The sequence below is a fragment of the Cavia porcellus genome, unplaced genomic scaffold (assembly GCF_034190915.1).
Source record: "Cavia porcellus strain 051 isolate PalLab524CR breed Dunkin Hartley unplaced genomic scaffold, mCavPor4.1 scaffold_32, whole genome shotgun sequence".
Taxonomy (NCBI): Eukaryota; Metazoa; Chordata; class Mammalia; order Rodentia; family Caviidae; genus Cavia; species Cavia porcellus.
This window is the reverse complement of record NW_026947515.1, coordinates 29,596,319-29,619,860: the sequence shown is the minus strand read 5'-3', so window position 1 is coordinate 29,619,860 and position 23,542 is coordinate 29,596,319. Positions and strand designations below refer to the sequence as shown.

Genomic DNA, 23,542 nt, shown 5'->3' with positions numbered 1-23,542 from the left:
CCTCCCCGCAGGTGCACCATCTAGCCCCGCCTCTCCCTGCTCCAGGCCCCGCCCAGAGCCCGACCGCGCCCCCGCCAGGCTCTAGCAGACCTCCTTCTCTTTAGCGCATGTTGCAATAAGCCCCGCCCACATCCCCCGTCCCGTCCTAGCCCCGGCCAACCAACGCCTTATGCTTTTGCCTCTCATTGGCTACTGTCCATCCGAGCCTCGCCCCAGCACGGCAGGCCCCTCCCTGTTGGCGCTTTCTAGCCGTTTCTCTTGGGCTAGCTTCCCGCCGCGCCCCGCCCCCGAGTTCGTCACTTCCGGATAGGGGAGCCCGCGGAAGGCGGAAGTGTGTGAGTCGGTAGTGGCGAAAAGCAGTTGAGGTGTCACTAGAGTCGCCTACGGCCCTTGCGGCTCTGGTTTCGGAAGTTCGGAGGCGGTCACCAGAACGAGCGAAGGAGAATGACTGTGAGGCGGCTGCGCGGCCCGGCGGGATCTGGAGGCTGACCTGCCCCGCCGCCTGCTCCTGGGCCCGCTGCCCGCGCCGGCCATCAGGATGACCGCGGCCGCTGCCTCCAACTGGGGGCTGGTCACGAACGTCGTGAACAGCATAGTGGGGGTCAGCGTGCTCACCATGCCCTTTTGCTTCAAACAGGTGCGTCCGGGCCGCCTCGCCGGGGTCCTGCGGTCTGGAGGCGGGACAGGTGACGTCCGCGCGCTTGGCGCTCGGGGGTCTGCGCTCTGGGGGGCCGCACACAAGACCGTACCGGAGGGCAGAGGGAGCACAAGAGGGTTCAGTGGGATTTATTTCATCCTGCCTTTTTAAAACTCAGCTAACTTCACGGAAGCAATGGGGCTTTGGTTACAAGGTGATTAAAAAATTCACCAGCTCGGTCACTTGAGAGCTGTTTTGTATAGACATATTGTACATATTTGGTCTGTACTGTACGAATTTCACGCCAAATGAAAAATTCTTACGTGCAAAAAGTTTGGTTTCGTCTCACCATTGAATGCCACGCAAAAGAAAACAGCTGTGTCTGTGACTTCTGTTTAACTAATTAACAGGTGAACAGACACTCGGAGGCTGATGGAAAGATCAAACTGGGTAACTTCTTCCCTTAAGACTTTTAACAAGTGAACAAGGGGCTCCCCCCTGAGGGGAATCATGTTGTCAAGTGTGTGCTGCTGTGGCTTGCTGCGTGGCAGGGAGGAGCTGCGCACTGGACAGATCCTGGCAGTTGGACGTCAGGGCAAAGACCTGCAAGTTATGTCTATTGACGTCAGAGGTAGAGAATGAAATAAGGTGGGCTTTATTTTCTTTTTGCAGTATTGGGGATTGAACCCAGGGGTTTTGGACTGTATCCCCAACCTTGCCCCTCTTCCCCTTATTTTGAGATGATCTTGCTCAGTTGCCCAGGCTGGCTGCAGAGTTTTAACTTTCCTTTCTGAGGCTCCCAGAGTGCAGGGGTTACAGGCATACAGTACTGTACCCTCTTAGATGGACATTTTGGAACTGAAAATGGTAGTATTAGTAGTTTAATGTTAGGTTAATGCTTTTATATTTTTCATATTTTGGATCTTTTGGATAAAAATGTGAAAGATTATTTTTGATGTGGGAGTTTTCAAATCTCACAGGGTCCTGCATCAGGCCTGGACATAAAAGCATAGATGATGATGGTATGGGCCCCATCTAACATGGTTATATTGTAGGTAGGAGGATGGAGCTACAGGTCACTGATGCCCCTGGGAAAATACCTGTTGTGAATCGCAGTGCAGTGCCACCTCTGGGTATCTCTGGAATGCCTGTGTGTCCTGGGGTCCACAGCAACTTTCCCAGTAGCAGAACTGTGTCCTGGGATGTGGAATGGTGACTGGTTCCTCATCTGCCATCTGATGCTGCCATCCTTGATACCAGCCTTCGAAGTGGTTGGAGCGCTAATTGTGACCCCTGTGTAGGGTCCAAGTGATCTAGCTGTCTTCATATTTGGAATACCTAGTGGCCATAGGCCCCTGCCAGAGTATGTACAGGTGAGGCAGGCAGAGACTCGCCCCAGAGGAGCTTGAAGCTGAGCAGGCAAGTATAAGAAGCAGTCACTCTGTGTCCTGAGGGCCTGCCAGCTGCTGCTGTCTCTGAACTCAGCATCTCCTGCAGGGGAGTCTTCTTGGGCCAGACCACAGTGTGAGGCCAGCAGTCCATTTGGGGATGTATGTGGATGTGTGTTTAGTGTTTGGCAGCCATGTCATTAAAATTTTTTGTTGGTTTAGTGTTGGGATCTTTTTGTTGTTTCAGTAATTCTGGCACTGTTGAAAATACTTGAATGTCTTAGTAAAGTTTAACGTATAGAAAACTGTACACACTTTAGGTGTACTTTTTTTGTTTGTTTTTGTTTTTGAGACAGGGTTTTTGCTATGTAGCCTAGGCTGGTCTTGTCCTGAACTCACCATGGAGCTCAGGCTGGCCTTGAACTCAAGGAAATTCCTTGCTTCAGCTCTCCTAAGTGCTGGGATTACAGGTGTGTGCAGAGTACACCTGGTGGGTGTACTCTTGTTGAATTTTCATAAAATGAACAAACAAATGTGACTCACTCCACATCAAAGAACTCCACAGTTCCAGCCCCTCTGCCAATCACTCCTGCTACCACTTTGGTACAAGACATTAATGTTGCATGTTTTCTTTTTTTTTTTTTTTTTTTTTCCTTTTCTCTCTTTTTAAAAATTTTTTGGAGACAAGGTCTCCCTTTGTTGTTCAAGCCTGGAACTCTTGGCAATCCTACCTTAGCTTCCTGAGTGCTGAGTTTACAGCATGTGGTACCATGCATGTATTGGCTTTTTTGTTTGTTTGTTTGTTTTGTTTGAAACAGGGACTTACTAGCTAGTCCAGGTTGGCCCTGGCTAGTGTCAAACTCACGGCAAGCCTCATGCCTCAGCATCCCAAAATGCTGGGATATAGGTGTGTGGCACCACGCCCAGCTAATGTTATCTGTTTTCAAATTGAGGTAGAATTATAGCGATTGTACATATCAGCATCAGGCCAGTACCCCACTGAATGGCTCTACCACGTATACTTTTTGTGAGACATCTAGTGTTTCCTGGTTGAAGCTCTTACTATGTGCAGAGAGCTGTTGTGTGTACGGTTGCCCAGGCTTTGGTGAATGTTGACTGTGTGTCTGTTAGGTAGAATGACAGAGGCCTGGGGTGTATGTGTGTTCAGTTCTATTATATGCTGCCCAGAGTTTCCGGCAAATGTACCGGTGTGTGCTCCTGCCAGTGAGTACTTCAGGGCCAAATTCTCCACATGTCATCAAGTCCTGCAGAGAAGTCAGAGTCATTGTGGTGCAATCTTGGTGAGTATGTGCATCCTCGTGGGTGTATTTGTGTGTGTGATACCAGGGATTGAACACTGGGTGCTCAATCGTTGAGCTATAGCCTCATCTCTTTTTACCATTTTATTTTGATTCAGAGTCTTGCTAAATTGCCTAGGCCGCTCTTAAACTTGCATTTTTCTTGACTCAGCCTCTGAAGTAGCTGGGATTACAGATACCACTACTTGAGGCTTGTTTGTATGGTTTTTTTTAATTGATAGAATTTATGTATGTATTTATTTATTAGCAGTTTCAGATTTATGATTAACAGGGTAGAAAGCCCAAGGAGTTTGGCTAGACCTCCTTCCATCCTTTTGGTCTCCCTTGTTAATATCTTGCACTAGTATAGTGGTGCTGAAGTTTTTAATGTCAAGATTTTTTTTTAAAGGAGTAAAACAGAACAGTAAAAGGAAATAGAACAAAACAGTGAAACAGTGATAGGATTGTAGGATATCCACAATCATTACTATATTTACATATTGTTACCCTCTAAATGTTGCTCAGACTAGCTGGCCCCAGGCTTGCAGAATCCATCAAACAACAGAAATGTCAGGTTGTTTCTCTATTTCAGTTATTATCATCATCTCAGCCTGTGTTGGGTCTGGTTGCTTACGGGTAGGGAGGAGGCGGGAGGCAGAGGCTTCTCCCCAGCTGGTAGGGTCTCTGTGGGTGCACAGTGGGTGGGCGCTGCATGGATTCTTTGCTGCTTCTCCCGGGCTGGTAGGACTTCCACCGGAGCGTGGGAGTGGGCGCTGCACTCAATGTCAAAGTTATTGGAAGATAGTTCACATACAGTGAGATTCCCTGGATTTTGATGTATGTGTACAGTCATGTGGCTGCCGTGGTCAAAAAAGTTACTCTGTCCATTTGTTGTCAACTGCCCTCCTACCATACTGTCTGCCTTTCTGGCTCATCCTGCAAATGGCATCACAGTTCACTGCCCTTGAGTTGGCTTCTTCCTCTTAGCATGGTGCATTTGAGAAGCATTCATATCCATGCGGAGCTGGTGGTTCCCTTCTTACTGCTGAGTGATACTCCTTTGCACAGAGGGGCCATGCTTTGTCCAGTTACCTGCTCAGGGCCGTTCTGGTGCTGTTCAGCTTTTGGATTATGGTTAAACCTGCTGTAAAGTATGGGTTTGTGCACGGCCATGTTTTGCCTCTCTGGGGGAATACGTAGGAGTCACCTGGTAAGTGTCTGTTTAGCCTAAAGAAAAGTACACATACCATTTCTAATCTCTTCCTTCCAGAAGGTATTTCCCACGTACAGGTGACCCAGATGGCTACAAGGTGGGGTACATGGGGTTTATGCAGAAGCAGGGGGCTAGCTTTGGCAGCACTCAGCTACCCAGCAAGACTTGAGAAAGAGGCTGGGATGTATTTGGGATCCACATGCAGGGTTCCTGCCACTGCTGCAGGGAAACAGCTCTCTCAGGGCTCAGAGGGGTTGCCCACAGGAATAGACATTAGTGGAGGGGGGACTCTGGTACATATGGAAGTGGACAGAGGATACTTGTGTGAGCCCCAGAGCTATTGATATGTGAGGTTAAGATGTGGGGACTGTCTGGTTTTGTGAACAGTGTTTCCTGTGTCCTCCCTGCAGTGTGGCATTGTCCTGGGTGCCCTGCTGTTGGTCTTCTGCTCCTGGATGACGCACCAGTCATGCATGTTCCTGGTAAAGTCTGCCAGCCTGAGCAAACGGAGAACCTACGCTGGCCTGGGTGAGAACATGTGGGTGCTTGGGTGCTAGTATCTATCTTCGCAAGCAAAGGGGTGCTCTAGTTCTCAGACCTTGGCCACTTAAGTCCTTTTGCCTATTTATTTATTTATTTATTTATTTTTTACTTTATTTTAATGAGGTTTTTGGACAGTAGTGTTTTTTCTTATTTTAAGATATAAGGCAATTTTTAAAAAAACTGCCTCATAATCGATAGAGAAGAGTATGAGGTGTCCCCCTACCTCTTGAGCAGGCACACACACATCTCCCCCTCTAGGTCTGCCGTAGAAGGTGCACTCATTGTGGCTTGTTGGCTGTGTAAGTCTCCAGGTACTGGGAAGCCTTCTTTGGAGCTGGCGAGGGGAATCCTGCTGAGTTCCCCACTTGCAGTTCCCAGGAGGAAATGTAGTCTGATCAGGCTGTGCTGGATTAAATAACCCATCTCCCTGAAGACCTTGGCTTCCTCCTGGGGTTGCTGGGTTGATGTTTGTTTCCATTAGTTTAGCCAGAGAGAGCTGGTCATAGCAGTTTGGAATCTTTTCTAGGTAGTTTGGTTCAAGGACACCATCCTTCACTTTCTTGTCTGCCACTCTCCAGCTGGTGTGTGAAGCCTAATTCTTCCTGCCTCGGCCTGGCTCTGAGCCTTCCAACTCTGCAGTTCATACTAGGAACATTTGGTGTGGGTGTTGAAATGCCACTTTCCTGTGCTCAGGGCTTGGTTTAGTGAACATTCCTGGCCTGCAGTGAAGCTCCTGATTGTCAGGCCAGTGTGTGACCAGGATGCTGGGCTCTGCATGCAGAGGGCTGACCTGGCTCTCTTATGGATGAGGGGAGGTGTGAGAGGAAATGGACCACAGAATTCTGGGGCCAAACAAAATAGACGTCTCTGGAGAGGCGTACAAGGGCTTTTGCAGCTCATCCTTTTGCCTCCTGCAGGTCTGCTGTGCACTGGCACCAGGGCATTGGTGCTCATTCCTGGCTTCAGAAGCAAGGAGTGCCTTCCTTTTCTTCTGCTCTGAGGGGAGTGGTGCTGTCAGTCTTACTATTGGCACTTGAGGAAGTGAGGTCTGCCAGTTAACTTGACCCAGATGAGGTGATCTAATTCTATTGGGGTTGAGGTAGGCCCACTGGAACCCATGATGAGGTGTTTAGGTGAGCCCCTCTCCTGGTTTCCAGATTGACTCTTTGCTGCTGAGGTCTCATCAGTTGTAGCAGAGGCTACAACTGAAGTATGCACTGTATCCTGAAAGAGGTTTTGGAACCTTCTGTTGGAGCAGCTGTGGTTTCTGATTCTGATAGTAGGCTGGCTGATTGTTCTTCGAAAGTCCTTGAGAAGTCAAACCGGTTTGGCTAGATGTGAAAAGACTGAAAGAAAGTTGCCCAATGAACACCCCTGTGCACTGGCTGCTGGGGCTGCAACTTTCACTGAATGGGGTAACTACTGGAAATAAAAGATTCCCGAATACCAGTGGTCTCAGGTTGTGCATTTGATCCCAAACAAGATGGCTCACATGTGCCAGCTCCCAGATGGAGCCTCTGGGCTACCATCTGCTTAGCACCAGATTCCCCTTGTCCCCAGAGGTGGGTAGACGCTCTGCATGGGCACCACACATGCCAGCAGTTAGAGAGAGGTAGAGGAGGATCTCCTGGTGCTGCTCCTGTGGAGGTGGCCCTTCAGGCAGTGTGGTCCTTCTGTGGCTTGATGCAGACGTCCTCTGGGAGAGCCTTTACCTCTTCCTCTGTCCTCCCCTGGGTGAAGATCTCACAGGCTTCTGTGGCAGGGCCTGGACAGAGATGTCCTTGATGTGCCCTGCTTGCATTTGCAGATATGGGGAACACCTTGTTGGCCAGGGCAGGGGTTTTGGGCAGCGTCTGGTGAGATGGGCAGATGGCCTTTATCTGGAACTGGAGACTAGAAGAAGGGGAAGGAAATCCAGATGCTGCAGATGTGTCTTCTAGTAGCCCACTCACTTGTGCATATTGCATGGGAGAGTTGATGCTGACCCCCCCGACACAGGTTTGCAGGTTTTCGTCCTGACGTTTGGCAGTGTGGCAGACTCAGGAATTGCCCAGATGTGGCCCATTGCTCCAGGCATTGGGGATGATTTTTGCTGGTGTGGAGAGGAATACAGGTTGGAGTTTTATTGAGATTGTGCATTTTTTTTTTTTTTTTAAATTGGTACCAGGGATCGAACTCACGACTGCCTGCTTAAAGGCAGATGCTTATGCCGCTGAGCTAAATCCCCAGCCCCTCACATGTTTCTTTTGTTTGCTTTTGCTCCCCTGGTTGTTCTGTGGTTTTTGCCTCCTCTTCCCTGTCCCACTCTGGGTGGCCCTCTCTATACTTTGTTCCACTTCAAAAGCTGGGCTGGAAACAGTAATCCCAGCTGCAGGAAGCATTTGGTACCAACATAGAGCATTGCCAGCATGTGTCACCTTGGTTTCACACAACCAGTCATTGTGTTGCTGGCTCTTCCTCTGCCTGGGCAGTGTCTGCATGGCCATAGTATGGAATGGATTTCCTCTCTGCTTGTCCTTGGGGGTGACCTGTGCATGTGCTATTGGCTTAGCACACAAGCTGGGTTTGTTACTGCCTTATTTGCAGCTGTTTATTATGCACCTGCAGTATACTGATGGGGCTATGCCCCCAGAGACCTCAGGGCCACACCTCCTCTGTCTGCAGGAGCAGCTTCTTTGGTCACTGGCTCCCCCTCCCTGCCTCTTAGGTGTCTTCCTATCTTGATCAGTACCCCTTCTCTGCCTTGTATGTGCCCTTAACTTGAGCAGCACCTCCCCTTCTTTTGCTGCAGCTGGGTGTTGCAGACAGGTGGAATGGGAATCGGCTTTCTTCTGGCTCTGGATGGAGAACGAGAAGGAATGTGGGCAAGGACATGTCTGTGTATCCTGAGGACACTACTTGAGGTGGGGGTGGCCCAGGGGAGGAGAAGGGGGACAGGGGGAGGCTGCAGTGACAGAGCCTGATCTTGGCGCAGCTGCCACTTAGAAGGTTCTGGGAACCTGAGGAGACAGCCACTTCCTACTTGATCTGACCTCCTGACAGCCTTCCACTTTCCTGTGCCTGGGTCACAGAGGGATCCCAGTACTTCCAGGCCCAGCACTCCAGGGTTTGGAGCATGCTGTAGGATGTTCCTTCCTTCCTTTTGGAGAGTAAAGGAATGGAAAGGGGTAGGCATTCAGGATCCACATGGGGATATTTTGTTGTGCCAGGTGTGCTGGTGTTTACATCTGAATGGCCTCTGTGGTGGCAATATGGTCTCTGGCTAGGCCCCCTGGAGTTCTTAGTTTTTAAAAATTCCAGTGTAGATCTTGATCCATACTCAGGATTTTGTGTAGGGACCCTGCTTGGGTTTCACTTTGTTAGATGCACTTTATGGATGCCAGGCTCCTTTACTGGTGACCCACGTCCAGGAAAGGCATTGTGACTCCTCCAGGCTGAATCTTTCACTGCTCCAAGGCCCTTGGGCCCTTGACAACTGTGCTTCCTCCTCAGTAAGCTGGAAGTAACAGGGAGTGTGTGTGATCGTTCATGCCCAGCTGGCTGTGTTTCCTGCTTACACCCGCTCGGAGGGCCTCTGGCCTTGTGCAGAAGGAGAAAACTAGGGCCAGGGAGCTCCCAGTGAGCCTGGAGCCACCCTGTCATGTGCTTCTGTTCAGAGACCAGAACTTTGTTTTGTCCTCATTGTACTAGACTAAGGAAATGCTGAGTGGGGGTTCGCTGCTAAGGTCCTGGGAGGGATTTTGGCAAGGCAGGAATTTCTCATCTACTGGAAATACTTCCTGTGTCCAGAAAGGGAAGGTAGAGGCTCCTTTTGTAGCACAATGCCCTGTGCTGTGGCGATACACACTGCTCGTCAGCAAAGCCTCTGGATATCCTCCCTGGGCACTGGTGAGCCCCAGAGCTCCTATCCCTTCCCTCCCCAACTGCCACACTTTACCAGGATTCTGTTTTCTTCTGTAAATCATACCCTGAGAGGGCCAGGGATGTAGCTCAGTAGTGCAACGCTTGCCTGGTAAGCGCAAGGACCTGAGTTCAATTCCTGGTATCAAAATAGAAAGAAAAAAAAAGAGACCCCCCACCCCCAGTCATGCCCAAAGGGTGAAATAAAAGCTCCTGCAGTGTCCCTGTGGTGCAGGCTGCAAAGATTGGGATCCCCACCCCCACCCCTCAGTGCTAGGGCCCTGGGTGGGACCGCTTTGCCTGCCTGGTACTGTTCTAGAAAGGTCTCATCGTGATCATCATGTGTGGGGAGCTGCCATTTTGCAAGGAACCCCCCTAAATATCAGATGAAAAGAACAATTTGCCTTGGATCTCCCTCGTTTTATCCTTATTGCAGTAGTTTGGATTGTGGAAGGTAAATCCAAAAATGCTCAAGGGGCAGAATCCCCGGGCCAGTGGATCTTCATCAAGTTTCCTTTTGCAGCTTTACTCAGTGCGTTTTTGCTGATGTGTCTCTCACATGGTAGGACTGAGTGCCTATTCTCTTTACCTTGCCCTAGCATTCCATGCCTATGGAAAAGCCGGGAAGATGCTGGTGGAGACCAGGTAAGGGCTGCAGCCTGCTTCTGTGTCCCCTGAGCTGCAGAGCTGAGAGCAGTTAGGACACATTGGGAAATGAGTAACAAATTTCACTTGTGGATTGGTTTGTAGACAGAGTATGTTTCTGAAGAGTTACCTACAAAATAGTTGAAAGTCCAGTTTTATGGTACCCTTCAAGTGATTGTTGTCAAAATTGAAAGCTTTATTTAAATATTACCAAGAAGTACTTAAAAATGGGCAACCCGGGGAACATAGCAAAATCGCTCTCCCTCTGTTGTAATTAATCTCTTAATGCTGTTCCTTAAATGGTACCCCCAATACTGCTGCCTACAATTGGTATTAAACTGAAAATGCTACATTTTTCTTCCTTTGGAATAAAATTTTATGAAATGAAAGATTGCTGGGAAATTATACTTTTAGGCTTCTAAATGAGCAAATCATAAACTTGAAAGAAAGCCTTTTTTGGAAGCAGTTGATTTTAACTTGTGTAATGGCATGGTGCATTTTTGTTAACCTAAAAGAACTTAGGGAATCTCCCATGGAGAAAAACTATAGTACCACACAGCAAAGAGCTTGGTGTTGTTCACTATTCACTCTAAGCCCAGTAGAGTTCATCGCAAAACGTGTCTGGGTCCGTGGCCCTGGGTGTCTTAGATTACAGCTCTCTTGCTGTGGGTAGGCTGTGGGCATTCATGCACAGTCCAGGGACTGGGCCTGGTCCTCAGTGTCCTTTGGGCCTGTAGATGCCTGGGCCCAGTTCTTTGCATGGGCCTAGGTTTGACTGTCACAGGGCTGCACACTCTTTGAAAAACACCATTTGAAACCTACAGTTTCCTTCTTTTACAGCATGATTGGGCTGATGCTGGGAACCTGCATTGCTTTCTATGTCGTGATTGGTGATCTGGGGTCCAACTTCTTTGCACGGCTCTTTGGGTTTCAGGTAAGGACTTCACAGTGAGAGTGGACCAGAATTTTTGGACCAGAATTTCAAGACTCCCATCCTTCTTGAAGCAGGGTCAGCTTTCATTCAGTAGAGAAGTACCTTGTGGTGGGTTCCTTTGAGTCCCCGCCTGTCCCTGTCCTGTCAGTGCTGAGTGTGCAGGGAAGGCCCAAGGCAACACAGCTCTCCACTGCTGCCCTCTCTCTCCCTGTATAAAGGGGGTACTGACTTTTTTCTCTGGCTGGCCTTACACTGGGGCTGGGCTGGACCCTGCAGAGTCAGAAGTGGTCAGAGGCCTCCAGACAGCTTCAGGAGCGCGTGTGTTCACCTCTACCCTTCTGCTCTTGATGCCATGGGGCTTGTGGTGCTCCTTGTCCAGCAGCCACACAGACAAACCCCGCTGGTGAGTGAAGTCAGCACTGCAGATCTCTGGGGACTCTTCCTTTGCAGGTGAGTGGCACCTTCCGCATGTTCCTGCTCTTTGGGGTGTCCCTGTGCATTGTGCTCCCGCTCAGTCTGCAGAGGAACATGATGGCCTCCATCCAGTCCTTCAGTGCCATGGCCCTCATCTTCTACACTGTCTTCATGTTTGTGGTGAGCCCCATGCATTCAGTGGGAGGGGGTCTTGCTTAGCCTCCGGCTGCCTTTAGGGAGTGACAGAGAAGCGGCTCTGAGCCTGGCAAGTGTTTGAATTAATGGAACGTGCTGTGAAGCCCGGTGCGTGTCCTGGCCAGTGAGCACTTAGGGACATGTGCAGTTAGACAGCAGAAGGTGCAAGGAGCTTGGGGTAGGAGGGGCTCTGGGAAATACAGATTTAGTGTCTGCATGTTTTGCAGAAAGACCTTCCTGGGGAGTTTGTGACCCAGAGCAGACACCAGTGTTTTGTTGCATGTGGCAAGTTGTTGTTTTTCTAAATGAGAGTTGGTAGTAAGATAAACTAGAAGATCAAGTACAGAGTTGACAGAGGACATGAGGGTCTCACAGAGATCAGGGCTCTGGCTGCCTTGTCAGTCCCCCTGCACCCACCCACCCAATATGAAGGCCAGAGACCACCCTTCTTGGGGGCATCTTTGCAAGAGACCTGCTGTGGAGTGGGCTGTGGGTTACCGGCATTTCTCTACTCTCTGCAAAGACCAGCCAGGTGACAGTTTCTTACTCTTGGATAGCTGTGTCTTCAGTAGGTTGAGCTCTTGAAAGACGTTTGTGGCACAGTCCAGGACCAGGAAAGGGCCAGCCCCGCTGGGCTGGGTCCAGGGAGTGAACTCTATGCTTCTGTCTGTGCTGAGTAGCCACGCACAGGGAGAGGGTGTGGTGCATGCAGGAAATCCTCTGCACCTGGGCATACCCCATGCCTATTGCATGGACTGGAATACTCTAGGTCTCCCGCAGGGAGCCCTTCAAGGTGGGTGTATCCCCTCACCCCTCTAGGCAGCCCAGGCTGTGTCTGCAGGGCTCAGTGGGCAGCACTGTGGGCTCAAGAACCAAGGGTCTCCCGACCTGTCCCCAGCATGGCGCCTGGCAGCAGAAGCACGGCTGCCTCCTGACCTGTGCTCTGCTCTCTCCTGGTGCAGATCGTGCTGTCCTCCCTCAAGCATGGCCTCTTCAGTGGGCAGTGGCTGCAGCGGGTCAGCTATGTGCGCTGGGAGGGTGTGTTCCGTTGCATCCCCATCTTCGGCATGTCCTTCGCCTGCCAGTCGTAAGTGCCGCTGCGCTGAGGTGGGCTGGAGGTTGGGGAGGGAATGTGGATCCTCTGTTTTTCTTCTCTGTGTCCCTTTAGTCACTCATTGCTGGCTGCTGAGGAGCAGTGTCACATTCCGGTGTGACCTGTACCCTCCGGGAGGGAGTTCTGTGTGAACTAGAGAGAAACTGCTGGGTTTGCTGGCAGAAGCACCTTGTTTGCCAGATCTGTGAGAAGAGAGTTGGCTGTGGGTGTGCGGAGTCCCAAGTGTTTTGCCAGAACTTAGCTGTTCTGTGAATATTTGAAAAGAAATTATACAAACATTGACTTCAGGCTACCGCCGGGACGTCTCCGAGATCCGTGTGCACATGGGTGGGCAGCAGACGAGCTCCCTGGTACTCAGGGCTCTGTGACTGCAGAGCCAGTTGTTGCTCCATGATCCGAGCAGCAGTACCTATTCCTCCAGGGTGGCAGGAGCTAGTGATTCGTGCCTGGACGCGAGCAGGAACCAGCTGAAAATTGAGGTATAAATCTGGCATGGACCAAAAAAGACCATCGGCATGGGGGAGGCTGGCAGAGTGGTCCCCCCATAGTGTTGGTGCACATGTATTGTGCCAATCGTAAACTAATGTGACAGATAAAATTTGCTCATACTGCTGTGTTTACACCCACATTCGAGATCCAAATCGTCATTTCCCACTTACCGTCTCTCTTGGCAGCTCTGTTTCTACCAGAACATGCTCCAGCCTTGCTGTTTAATGTCCCCATTATCATCAGTGACAGAAGTTACATTCTTGTGCTGTGTACCTAGTTACCAATTGCCCTTTCTGTCTGCATGTTTGCTTTTTAAAAAATAGCCTGTGATCGGCCTCCAGTGGTGGCCACGTAGCAGCCATCACGCATCTGTTGGGTTTCTCAGGGAAAATTGTAGGTTCCTGGAAGGCAGGAGCACACAGCTCGAGAAGGGTCACTTCATTCTCCCAGGAGAGCCTGGGGCTGCAGACTGGCCTACTTCACCATGACAGCTGCATGGGTGTCTGCTCTGTGCACAGCAGAGGGCTTGTCCTCCTGTGGCAGCCTGCATCAGATGGCCTGTCCCACTGGGGCCACAGCCAGACCCCTGCGTCGTGACTGGCGTGGTTGTTGCCATCACTGCCCCTCTGGTCATGCTTTCTAATAAGAGTCTGGGTTACAGGACTGTCACTTTGAGCCCAGGGAAGCAGTAGATAGCCACTGAGTGTGTCAGGTCCAGGCAGGGCAGGCTCCACCTAGAGACCTGGATCATGTTCAAGCAATGGGGGTCAGTGCATAGCGCCCTAAGAGCTGCATGCAGTCACACAGACTGCCCCGCAGCATGGGAGGTCTGGGGATGCCATTGGGTGTGGGCGGTGCTCATGGCTGTGGCACCCTCCCAAGTGGCATAGGGAGATCCTGCATGGGTATCCAGGAGGTCTTTGGGCTCTGCCTTCCTTCTTTCTGGGGTCCAATCCAGGGATCCCTGTGGCACACAGTCAGGATTGGAGGGGAGCCTGGCTTGACCTTTCCATCCTTCCTGTCCCCCTGTGCCCAGACTTGGCCTCCCCCACAGCCTCCACAGCTTCCCAGACAGTGACTGTCATAGGTCTGCGTTTCCTGGGGGCAGGCACATGTCATGGGACTCTGGTGTGGACTCTGCACGCTGGGCTTCCTGACACAAATGCAGCTGTGGCCAAGGCCTAGTCAGTACAGGAAAGTTGGTGCTGGGGCACAATCTTCTTTCAGGGTGCCAGGCTGGGGCTCAGGGTGACTCACAGTAACTTCCCTCTGGGTCCTCTGCTGTATCCCCGGGGCTGCCTGTTCCCTCCTAATCTGACTGCTGTGGTGACCCTTATGCTGGGAGTAGCCCGAGGGACAGTGTGCTATGATCCTGGAGTGAACAGGAATGATGCCTTTGCACAAGGGCGTGTCCACTTTTTGATCAAGTTGGAGCATTCTCTCTGTTTTACTTTTTCACTTCTTAAAGGCAGTTTTGGGATTTAGCTTTCCAGACCTTTGTGCCTGCCCATCTGTTGCCTGCTGATTGCCTGCATCCTGTCCCCTCCCCATTCCCTGCATTGGTCTCATCTCTGTGCCTCTGAACTCAGCCTGGAAGGCCACAGGCCCCAGGGACCACTGCAGAGCTGTCACCAGAATCCCTCCCTCTCTAGTTTCACTCTGCAACTGTTACTCTTGCCTGAACTGCAGAGCAGCTCCCCACTTACAATGTCCCCATCCCTCACAGGTACCCAGGTCCTGCTTCTTTCCTCAGCTGTCACCCTTGTCGTAAGACAAGCTCTCTGATCTGAGCCTCGTGGAGCTGTCATTTTCCTGTTCAGCTGGTGACTGGGGCCCCTCCCACCCACCCAGCAGCACCACTCTCCTGGCACTGGGCCTGGGACGGAAGCCAGTTCTCTCATCCCCAGGCGCAGGCGAGAGGGTGCGAGTTGGGAAACATGCCTGGCTCGCTCCTCATCTGTGCCCAACTCCACTTGCTCCTGTGCCGAGGTGTGGCTCTGGGTTGGGCCGTGGCTGGTCAGGGCTGTTTGTTTAACTTCTCCTTTGACTGCTAGGAGCGCAGCTGCTCCCATAACACGGCTGCAAGGTCAGTGCTTCCTGCAGTGGTCATGCAGTTCCTGTCGGTTGGCCTCTGGCTCTAGCATTTGGGAGATGTCTTTGTAGGTGTGTTTTGGGGCCACAGTGGGACCCTCACAGCACTGCCAGCTGTAGTGTCATGAAACCTGTCAGTGTTGGCACTGTGAGTTGTGATGTGCGGTGGATGTCACCTGAAGGAAGAGTGCGGGCTTGGCTGGGTGGCAGGAGAGGTCTCAGGAGCTGCCGTGCAGTCAGCTGGTGAAGCTCCCTGGAGTTTGCTTTGTGAATTGCTTGTCTTTCCACAGCCAGGTCCTGCCTACCTACGACAGCCTGGACGAGCCGTCTGTGAAGACCATGAGTTCCATATTCGCCTCCTCCCTCAATGTGGTTACTACCTTCTACGTCACGGTAGGAGCCCTTTCATGCCCTGTCTTCTCCCAGGTTCTGTCTGCACAGGTGCCACCTCCTTCTCCCTTGCCATCTCAGTGTCTGGGGCTCACTGCATGAACAGTGACCGTGCAGCCCCACTCCTCAGCCCCAGTCACCCAGGGCCTGACGCTGTGAGCCTCCTTCCCCGGCTTGTGTAGGAGCTCAGGGAGTTGTTGGGATTTTGGTAGATATTTTTCCTTCTAGTCTTTTTTCTGCTCCTATTTGTTGTATTTAAGTAAAACTGAAAATGCTGAAGTCACAGCTTGTTTTCTTACTTTTGTGCCTCAGCACTCCTGTAGGTTATTGTGAATGGCTCCTGAGAGTGTTGTCCACATCTGTCTTCTTCCACCAGGACCATGCCTTACTTGATGGCTCCTCGGTTGAGTTTTGAAGCCAGGCTAAGAGTATCCCTCTGAAGGTTGGGCAGGTGTCACCCTGGCACCTTCCTTTCTTCATAGACAGCTCTGGTTCTTTTGAAAAGTTGTATTGGGCCCCTCCCTTATTTGTAGCCTTTTCCCTCTGGTTATCAAGAGAGAGGGCTATGTGAATGTTCAGTTGAATGATGTTTTCGGCCTCCAAGACTCTCTTGCTCCCCCGACCGCCTCAAAGGTGCCATGCTTACCATGTTGCTCTTTTTCTCCTGCAGGTGGGGTTTTGTGGTTACGTCAGTTTCACAGAGGCCACGGCAGGCAATGTATTGATGCATTTCCCCTCCAACCTGGTGACAGAGATGATCCGCGTGGGCTTCATGATGTCAGTGGCCGTGGGCTTCCCAATGATGATCCTGCCCTGCAGGCAGGCTTTGAACACGCTGCTTTTCGAGCAGCAGGTATGGTTCTTGAGGTGTCCTGGGGTGGGGGCGAGGGAGTTCTCGGTTTTTTTCTGGGCAGCAGTAACAGGAGCTTTTCCTAATTGAAGATAAACAAAATTCAAACGAAGTACAGTCTCTTCATAGAGATTTTTTTTTAGAGTTTTCTGCCTGGGATGGAACCCAGGTCTCAGTACATGCCAAGCACAGATCTGTCACTGAACTACATCCCTAGACCCCAGCTGGAAAACTTTAAACTGGCCGTAGGAAAAGAGCACCGGAGACAGCCGGTTCGTTAGTGTGCGCACAGCTCAGGCTGTCTCTGTGCCTCCTGGCGTTGATGCCGTCACTCCCTCGCTCAGAAGCAGGAAACAGGTCTGTCTCAAGAGCAGTCCTGCGCACCTTGGTGGCGAGGTGGGGCACATGGGCACTGGGCTGCGTGGCCAGTGCTGGCAGGAGTTGTGAGGTGGCCTTGCTGAACTGGTTTTTTTTTAAACTTTGATTTAACTTAAAAATCTAAATAATTTAACCAAAGGATTTTGAGCCATAACTGTTTGGCCAGAAATTTTTTGATACAAGGGTTGAAACCAAAAGGCTGCCTGTGTTCCCTGCCTCTTACTGAGTTAATCACCAAAGATGCACTTGTGTCCAAGTCATGGAGCCCGAGCCCTCAGTGGGACATCATGGGAACCCTGTCTGCTCTTCAGGGTGCAACCACTCTGAGCCAAGCAAGGTGGTCTGTGCCAGCTCATGGCTTTTCTCTTTGGTGGCTTCTTCTGCTCAATGCCCAAAGTCTTTCAGCCCAGTCTTTCTCTTCAGCAGGGACTTCTGGTAGCCAGGGACATGAGGTCATTTCAACTGTTTGTGGCATGGGAGATTTAGTGGTCTTGCAGAGTCCAACAGTAGATTCTGGTCTGCTTCCACTAGCGTTCAGGTGGCTGGGTGCCAAAGGAAGCAAGTCTTAGGTCTCTGTCCCTGGAGAAAGGCAAGGCCAGCTCGCCTGGCTGTGGGTCGTCCCAGTCTTGCCTTGCTCCAGTTTGACTCGTGGTTGCTGGGGTCTGTCTCTCATTGGAGCAGATGTATACTTTGTATTGGACCAGCACTGGTTCTGTTGCATATGATATATTTTTGTAAAGTTAAAAAACCAAAAATGGCATGAGAGGATGTATGAAGTCAGAACATTTGGCTGCACCCTACCCTGCCCCTTGACCTGGCGTGTTACAGAGACACTGTGGCACCATGTCATTCTGGCTTCCAGTCTTCAGTGGCTATGCCTCTGGGTATCTGTGGCAACCCTGTATGGCACCTCTAATTGCTGCTGGTTCCCTTCGGGAGTGGGCGCTACTTTCTGGCTCTGTCTGTGACTTCTCTGGAGAGCTGCCTCAGGATTGTCTCCATGCCCACGGTTCCCCTGCTTCCCTTTCTAAACTGTCATTCAGAGTTGATAGAAATTCCGGTTCCAGCTTCCTTGGTCCATCTGGTGTAAGAGTTTATTCTAAAAATTGGGGACTTCAGACTTCTGGGTTGGAAGATTCTGTGGTTTTTCCTAAGCAAGGGATGATGGTCATGGTCATCCTGCCTGTGTGTTAGCTTCTGTTGTCCTCATCATGACAAGGAGCTGCTTCTGTTAGTAGAGGGGAAACTAAGGCACTGAGCCAGTGAATGGAGGGGCACGGTCTATCTGGCCGACCAGGGCTCCGGGGCAGGTGGAGTCTCAGGGTAAGTGCCTCTGCGCATGCCCTTCCACCGGCATAAGCCCTCCTGCGTCCCTCTGGGGAATGTGAGCAGGGGTGTGTGGCTGTGCTGCCTTGCACCCTGCTTCCCTTTCCTTCTTCCTGGACTTAGAAGCTGTTAATTGCTTGTCATGTGCTGAGTCCATGCAGCCAAGTGGGCATGCACATTGGCTTCTCCCCAGGTCTGAAACCCATGAGCTAAGAGAAGCCAAGTCATTTGGCAGGGCCCCTGTGGGGTCCCACTTCATGTCTCTTTGTAGGAATCTCTTGTGTGGGTTTGCTCTGAAAGTGCAAAGGAAGATGGAAGGACAGCACCCTTCCATTGCAGAGCAAAATTGTGAGCTCTGCGCTTGGTACCTGGCGTGAGATACACTCGCGCCTTCCTGGCATTGAATAGGTTCCCATTAGAGTTGCTCAGCCAAACCTCACAGTGCAGGTGACGCCTGCACTTCTGCCAGGGCAGTGCTCCAAGCCCTCACAGAAACTGCTGTGCCTGGCGTCGCCCCACAGGAGTGGCAGAGGAAATCGGTCATTTCAAAACTTCTGTGTTTTCTTTCATGTAGCAAAAAGATGGAACCTTTGCTGCTGGAGGCTACATGCCCCCACTCCGGTTTAAAGCGCTGACCCTCTCGGTTGTGTTTGGAACCATGGTTGGTGGCATCATAATCCCCAATGGTAAGGTGGGCAGCTGTTCTGGCAACTGGCTCTGCTGCTTTTCTCTCTCACTTTGTCATTCTTGCTATTACATTTGGGCCCCAGGATATCCCTCTTCTGTGTCCCAGGGTCTTATGCTGTCCTCTCTAGTGTCCTAAGAAAAGTTTAGAAGCACCCAGGTCATATTTTTCTTTGGCTCATGGAGAAAGACTGGGGACAGCATTGGCAACCTGGTGAGACAACAGGCATGCTTTGAAACCCAAGGGCTTCGCACCTGGGCAGAGACCCTGGGCTGGGACGCAGGCCTGGTTTGTCTGCCTGCAGAGCTCCTCATTCTTTGCTCACACTCTCCTGGCTCCTAATGTTGTCCACATGATACCCAGTGGAACACTGAAGCATTTATGTTGTCTGGATACACCGATTCCCAGCTGGCGAGTGTGAGTGTTTTGTAACAGACAAGGGAACTTGCAGGTTCTACCCCGAAGCCTCTGGTCCAATTTCCTGACAGTGGCTATATTCACCAGTACACCGGGCTTTCAGGTGGGCCCTGGGTACCCTGCCAAGTACCCGTCAGTGAGACCCAAGCCATGCAGAGCCAGCATCTGATTTTGGTGGGAAATCCCCAGAATCTGGCCCTTTAAAAAGCAGCAGTCAGCAGCCACCCTCCTCCAGGAGCATCAGTCTGATAGATCTGGTGCCTCTGTTCCTGGCTGGTGCCTCCATAAAGCACTTCCTCTGCATGCAAGGTGAAAGCGAGGCCACCCTTGCAGAGGCTTCTCCTGCTCACCGCCTTGGTGTCCTCTCTGTTCCTAGTGGAAACCATCCTGGGCCTCACAGGGGCGACTATGGGGAGCCTCATCTGTTTCATCTGCCCAGCTCTAATCTACAAGAAGGCCCAAAAGAATGCCCTCTCTGCCCAGGTGAGTGCCCGGAGACCTGCAGCTGATGGGCTGGGCTAGGTTGCAGAGGACTGTCGTAGAGTAGTGTCCCACCCAAGGTGCTCACATCGGTTCTGCCAGCTCACTTGCAGTCTGCTGGCTCAGAGGAAGCTTGGTCACCAAAGCATGGGAAACAGTGGGTCTGAGCTGTGAGCTGTACGTATCGGGAGGTTCCTGAGAGAATGCTGCCTTTGTGGCTCCTCTTCTGGGGGAGATGCTGTAATAGCTGTACCCTCCCCCAGGGTCCACTGTGTCCTGAGACCACCATCACTGGCACTTTTGGTGTGTCCACAGAGACACTGCATGTATAAGCATGCATGTGTTCATACTTGGGCTGTTTTTGTTATTTTTTAATAGTGATCCAGTTTCCTGCTGCTTTTGCTTAAAATCCTGCACAAGTTGCTCCTCAGCAAGTGTGTGTGTGTGTGTGTGTGTATCCAGCTGCTTTGCTGTTTTTAACTGCTTCCTGGTGTGCATGGTAGGAAATTTCCATAATTCCAGTCTCTGGTGGAGCCCATCCCCAGCCTTGCACTGTTACAGATAGCATTCTGATGTCCCGTAACGGTCAGGCACAAGATCCCTAGGCCACAGGCATAGCCAACCCCCCCCCCCCCTCCGTCTTTATCTTTCCGGGTTTGGGAGCCACTTCCGTTTCTTTTCTTGTGAACTGTTTTTTTTTTTTTTTTTTGTCTTTTTCGTTTTTATCGGTACCAGGGATCGAACTCACGACTGCCTGCTTGCAAGACAGGCGCTTATGCTGCTGAGCTAAATCCCCAGCCCCTCTTGTGAACTGTTACTGCTGTTGCTCACTTATTACAGGGTTGTTGCACTTCTGTTACTGATGTGTATGGGTGGGTGTTTAAAAGTAGAATACGTGTGCAGGAAAGCATGTAGACTGTGTATACAGCTTGAAACAGTTGTACAAAAGATGGATGATGACATCTAGCACCTGAGGCTTCCTTTGGACACCTTGGTCACCCTCTGCATGCCCCAAAGGTTACTGCTGGCCATCTGCTGACACTTTGGGGTGATGTCGTCTGTCTTGTACTTGACATAAGCTGAGTCTGTGTCCTTGGTGTTGACCTTTTACTCGGCCTCCTGCCAGCAATCACTCACATGACTGTGTGGGAGGAGCACATGATGCAGTTTGCTTTCTTAGTACTTGGCAGGACAGGTGGCTTCTGGTCCAGCACTGCAGCCCCAGTGCTGCTTCCAGTGCCGGTGGTGAGTGGTGGTCCTCACTTGAGAGACTGTCGGGTCTGTGTCCTGGTGCTCAGTTCTGTGGCTCCTGCCAGGTGGGGTTTGGGTTCCCCTGGGGCCTCCACTGCACGGAGAGTCCACTGCAATTCCCATCTGCGATCCCTTTTAATTTTTTAAAGTACTGTGGACCGAGTCCAGGGCATTTGGACTGAGCTGCACCTCAAGTCCTTGATTGTTTTTCTGTTTTGAGACAGGCTCTTGCTGAGTTTCCCTTTGCTGGATTCAAACTTGCCATCTTCCTGCCTTGGCCTCCAGCAGGGCTAGGGTTACAGATGAGCTCCACTGCACTTGCCTTTACTGTGCCTTCTGAAGGGTGTGTCTGGCGTGGCACGTCTCACTGGCTTCCAGTCTGCAGCCCCCCAATGACTGATGACACCGTGGGCCTTTTGTGGGCTCACTAGCCATGTGGCTGTTGTATTTGTGAATACCTCTGTTTCTTAGGTTTTTTTTTTTCCTTTTCCTGTTGGCTTATCTGTCTTTTTCTTACTGACTTATAAAAGTTTTTAATAGATTCTAGACGTCTTTTTCAGAAATACATATTGCAAATGTTTTACTCTTGGCTGCCTTTTGCTTTATTAGGTCATCTGTTGATGAATAGGAGCTCCAGGCTTAGTGTGGTCCAGTTCATCGATCTTTTTGTTTTCCTTGGTGCTTTCTATATCCTATTTGAGTTTTTGCCTGCTCCAAGTTTCCAAAGACAATTATACATTCTGGAGGCTTTTAATTTCATCTTTAACATTTCGATCTGCATTTCATCCAGAATAGGTTGGTGTACAATGGGTTGTATGGGTCTCTGGTGGATCCACACCATCCTTTCCCACGCACATCCCTCTCAGTCGCCTGGGTACGCGTGAGGCTGTTGGGGACCCCTCTATTCATGGGAGCACTGTTGTCTGTTGTACCACTACTGCCGGTTTGAGGGGTTGTTACTTCGTAATATGTTGTGATTGCCAATGATAGAAGTCCTTCCACTGTATTTCTCTTTACAATGTTCTTTCCCGGGCTGGGGATTTAGCTCAGCAGCACAGTGCCTGCTTGGCAAGAACAAGGTCATGAGTTTGATTCTTGGTACCAAAAAAAAAAAAAGAAGAAGCTCTTTCCTAGAATGACCTTCTACCAAATAAACTTTCATTGAAGTTGCATCAGACAGTAGTTTGAAGCAATGTACCATGATGGTACACATCAATAATCCCAGCACTTTGGGAGGCTGAGGCAAAAAGATCTCAAGTTCAAGTCCAACCTGAACAACTTAGTGATTTAGTAAGTACTGCAAAATTAAAAGTAAGGAAAGGGATAGGTTTGTAGCTGGTGCAAAAGCCCTGGGTTCAACCCCCAGTACTACTACAAAACAAAACAAAACAGTAGATTGAAGAATTGATGTTATCCTTTAATTGACCATATTTTCTGATTTCTGTTGTGATTTCTTTTACCAATAGCTTCTTTTTTTTGTACTGGGGATCAAAACTCATGAGCTTGTGCTTGCCAGACAGGCACTTATGCTGTTGAGCTAAATCCCCAGAGCTTCTTTAGATGACCAAACATTTGGAAGTCCTAGTAATCCTCTCCAGCCTTCAGTGCAATTGTTCTTAAGTATTTTTGTTTTATATACATTTAAAGCCCCACCCAAAAATGGGCATCTGAAATGAATGGATACTTCTTAGATAAGAAGTAGAAACAACAGATAAATATATGAAAAATGTTCAGCATCACCATTTGAGAGATACAAATTAAAACAACTCTGAGATCTCATCTCACTCCAGAGAAAAAGGCTATCATCTAGAAGTCAACGAGTAGCAGGTGCCAGCGGGGCTGGGGAAAGAGGAGCCCTTCTCCACTGGTGGCGAGAGTGTAGGCTGGTAAACCACTGTGGAAGTCAGTGTGGAGATTTCTCAGAAAACTAAAGCTAGAGGTTTCATCTGACACAGGTATTCCCCTTCTTGGTATCTTCCCCAAAGGACTAAAGACATCATACAACAGCAATATACAATAGCCATGTGTGTAGAGACACAGTTGGTAATATTTGAGTCTTGGAAACAACCCAAATGCCCATCAGTTGATGAATGGAGAAAAATGTGGTGTTTTCATATTCGGCCTTAAAGAAAGGAATACTTGAGACATTTCTAGGTCAACGAATATACCTTGAGTCCATACTCAGGAATGGAATACAGTATCAAGCACATGTGTAAATATTGCCTTGCTTCTCTGGTATGAGAAACTGAAAGTGCAAATAAGGACCAGAGTGTATAATAGGTATTGTAAAATAGGAAGAAAACGTTCAAATGGGGAAGGGAACTAGGAAAGGGTAAGGGGGAAAGAAAGAGAAAAGAAACAAAAAGTGAAAAGAAGAAAAAATGGAAACAAAGCTTTTGTAAATATGGAGGAGAAGAGGGGATGAAGGGAGGGTAGGGGAAGTGGAAAAAAAATCAAGACATATCATGAACAGGTACAAGTTTTCTATGATGAATGTGATCATTATGTATGTCTAAAATGTACCAATCAATTATATTAATTTTAAAAAAGAAAAGAGGGCTGGGGATATAGCTCAGCAGACAAGCACCTGCCTGGCAAGTGCAAGGTCCTGAGTTCAATTCCCAGTACCAGAAAAGAAAAATGAAAAGAAAAGATTAAAAAAAAAGCTGCACACAACAATCTTATCATTGTGTCAAATACACATGATTCCAGACTTAGTGATAGGTCAGCTTAGCAGCCATTGACCTTGTGATATATATTATGAAAGCAATATGCATTCAATAGAAACTATATCTTTTTTGGTACTGTGGTTCAAACTCAGGACCTCACTCTTTTTTTTTTTTTTTTTTGTCTTTTTCATTTTTATCGGTACCAAGGATCGAACTCACGACCGCCTGCTTGCAA

At 49.9% G+C, this 23,542-nt stretch overlaps 1 protein-coding gene across 13 annotated transcripts in view; it reads left to right on the top strand.

The window, feature by feature from the left end:
• The first annotated feature begins 293 nt into the window (after positions 1-293).
• Slc38a10 (solute carrier family 38 member 10) overlaps positions 294-23,542 on the top strand; it is a 40,759-nt gene continuing 17,510 nt past the window's right edge. For 7 of the 13 annotated variants that reach the window (XM_063242296.1, XM_063242295.1, XM_013147160.2 and 4 more), the window contains exons 1-10: positions 298-637; positions 4,947-5,064; positions 9,579-9,624; positions 10,465-10,558; positions 11,009-11,152; positions 12,130-12,254; positions 15,152-15,254; positions 15,922-16,104; positions 18,380-18,491; positions 19,284-19,390. In XM_063242296.1, coding sequence (XP_063098366.1) covers positions 539-637; positions 4,947-5,064; positions 9,579-9,624; positions 10,465-10,558; positions 11,009-11,152; positions 12,130-12,254; positions 15,152-15,254; positions 15,922-16,104; positions 18,380-18,491; positions 19,284-19,390 — 1,131 coding nt within the window. In that variant the 5' untranslated portion in view covers positions 298-538. Of the gene's footprint in view, positions 638-4,946; positions 5,065-9,578; positions 9,625-10,464; positions 10,559-11,008; positions 11,153-12,129; positions 12,255-15,151; positions 15,255-15,921; positions 16,105-18,379; positions 18,492-19,283; positions 19,391-23,542 lie in introns of all 13 variants that reach the window. The other 6 variants (XR_010045251.1, XM_063242299.1, XM_063242300.1 and 3 more) reach the window with 3 other exon arrangements.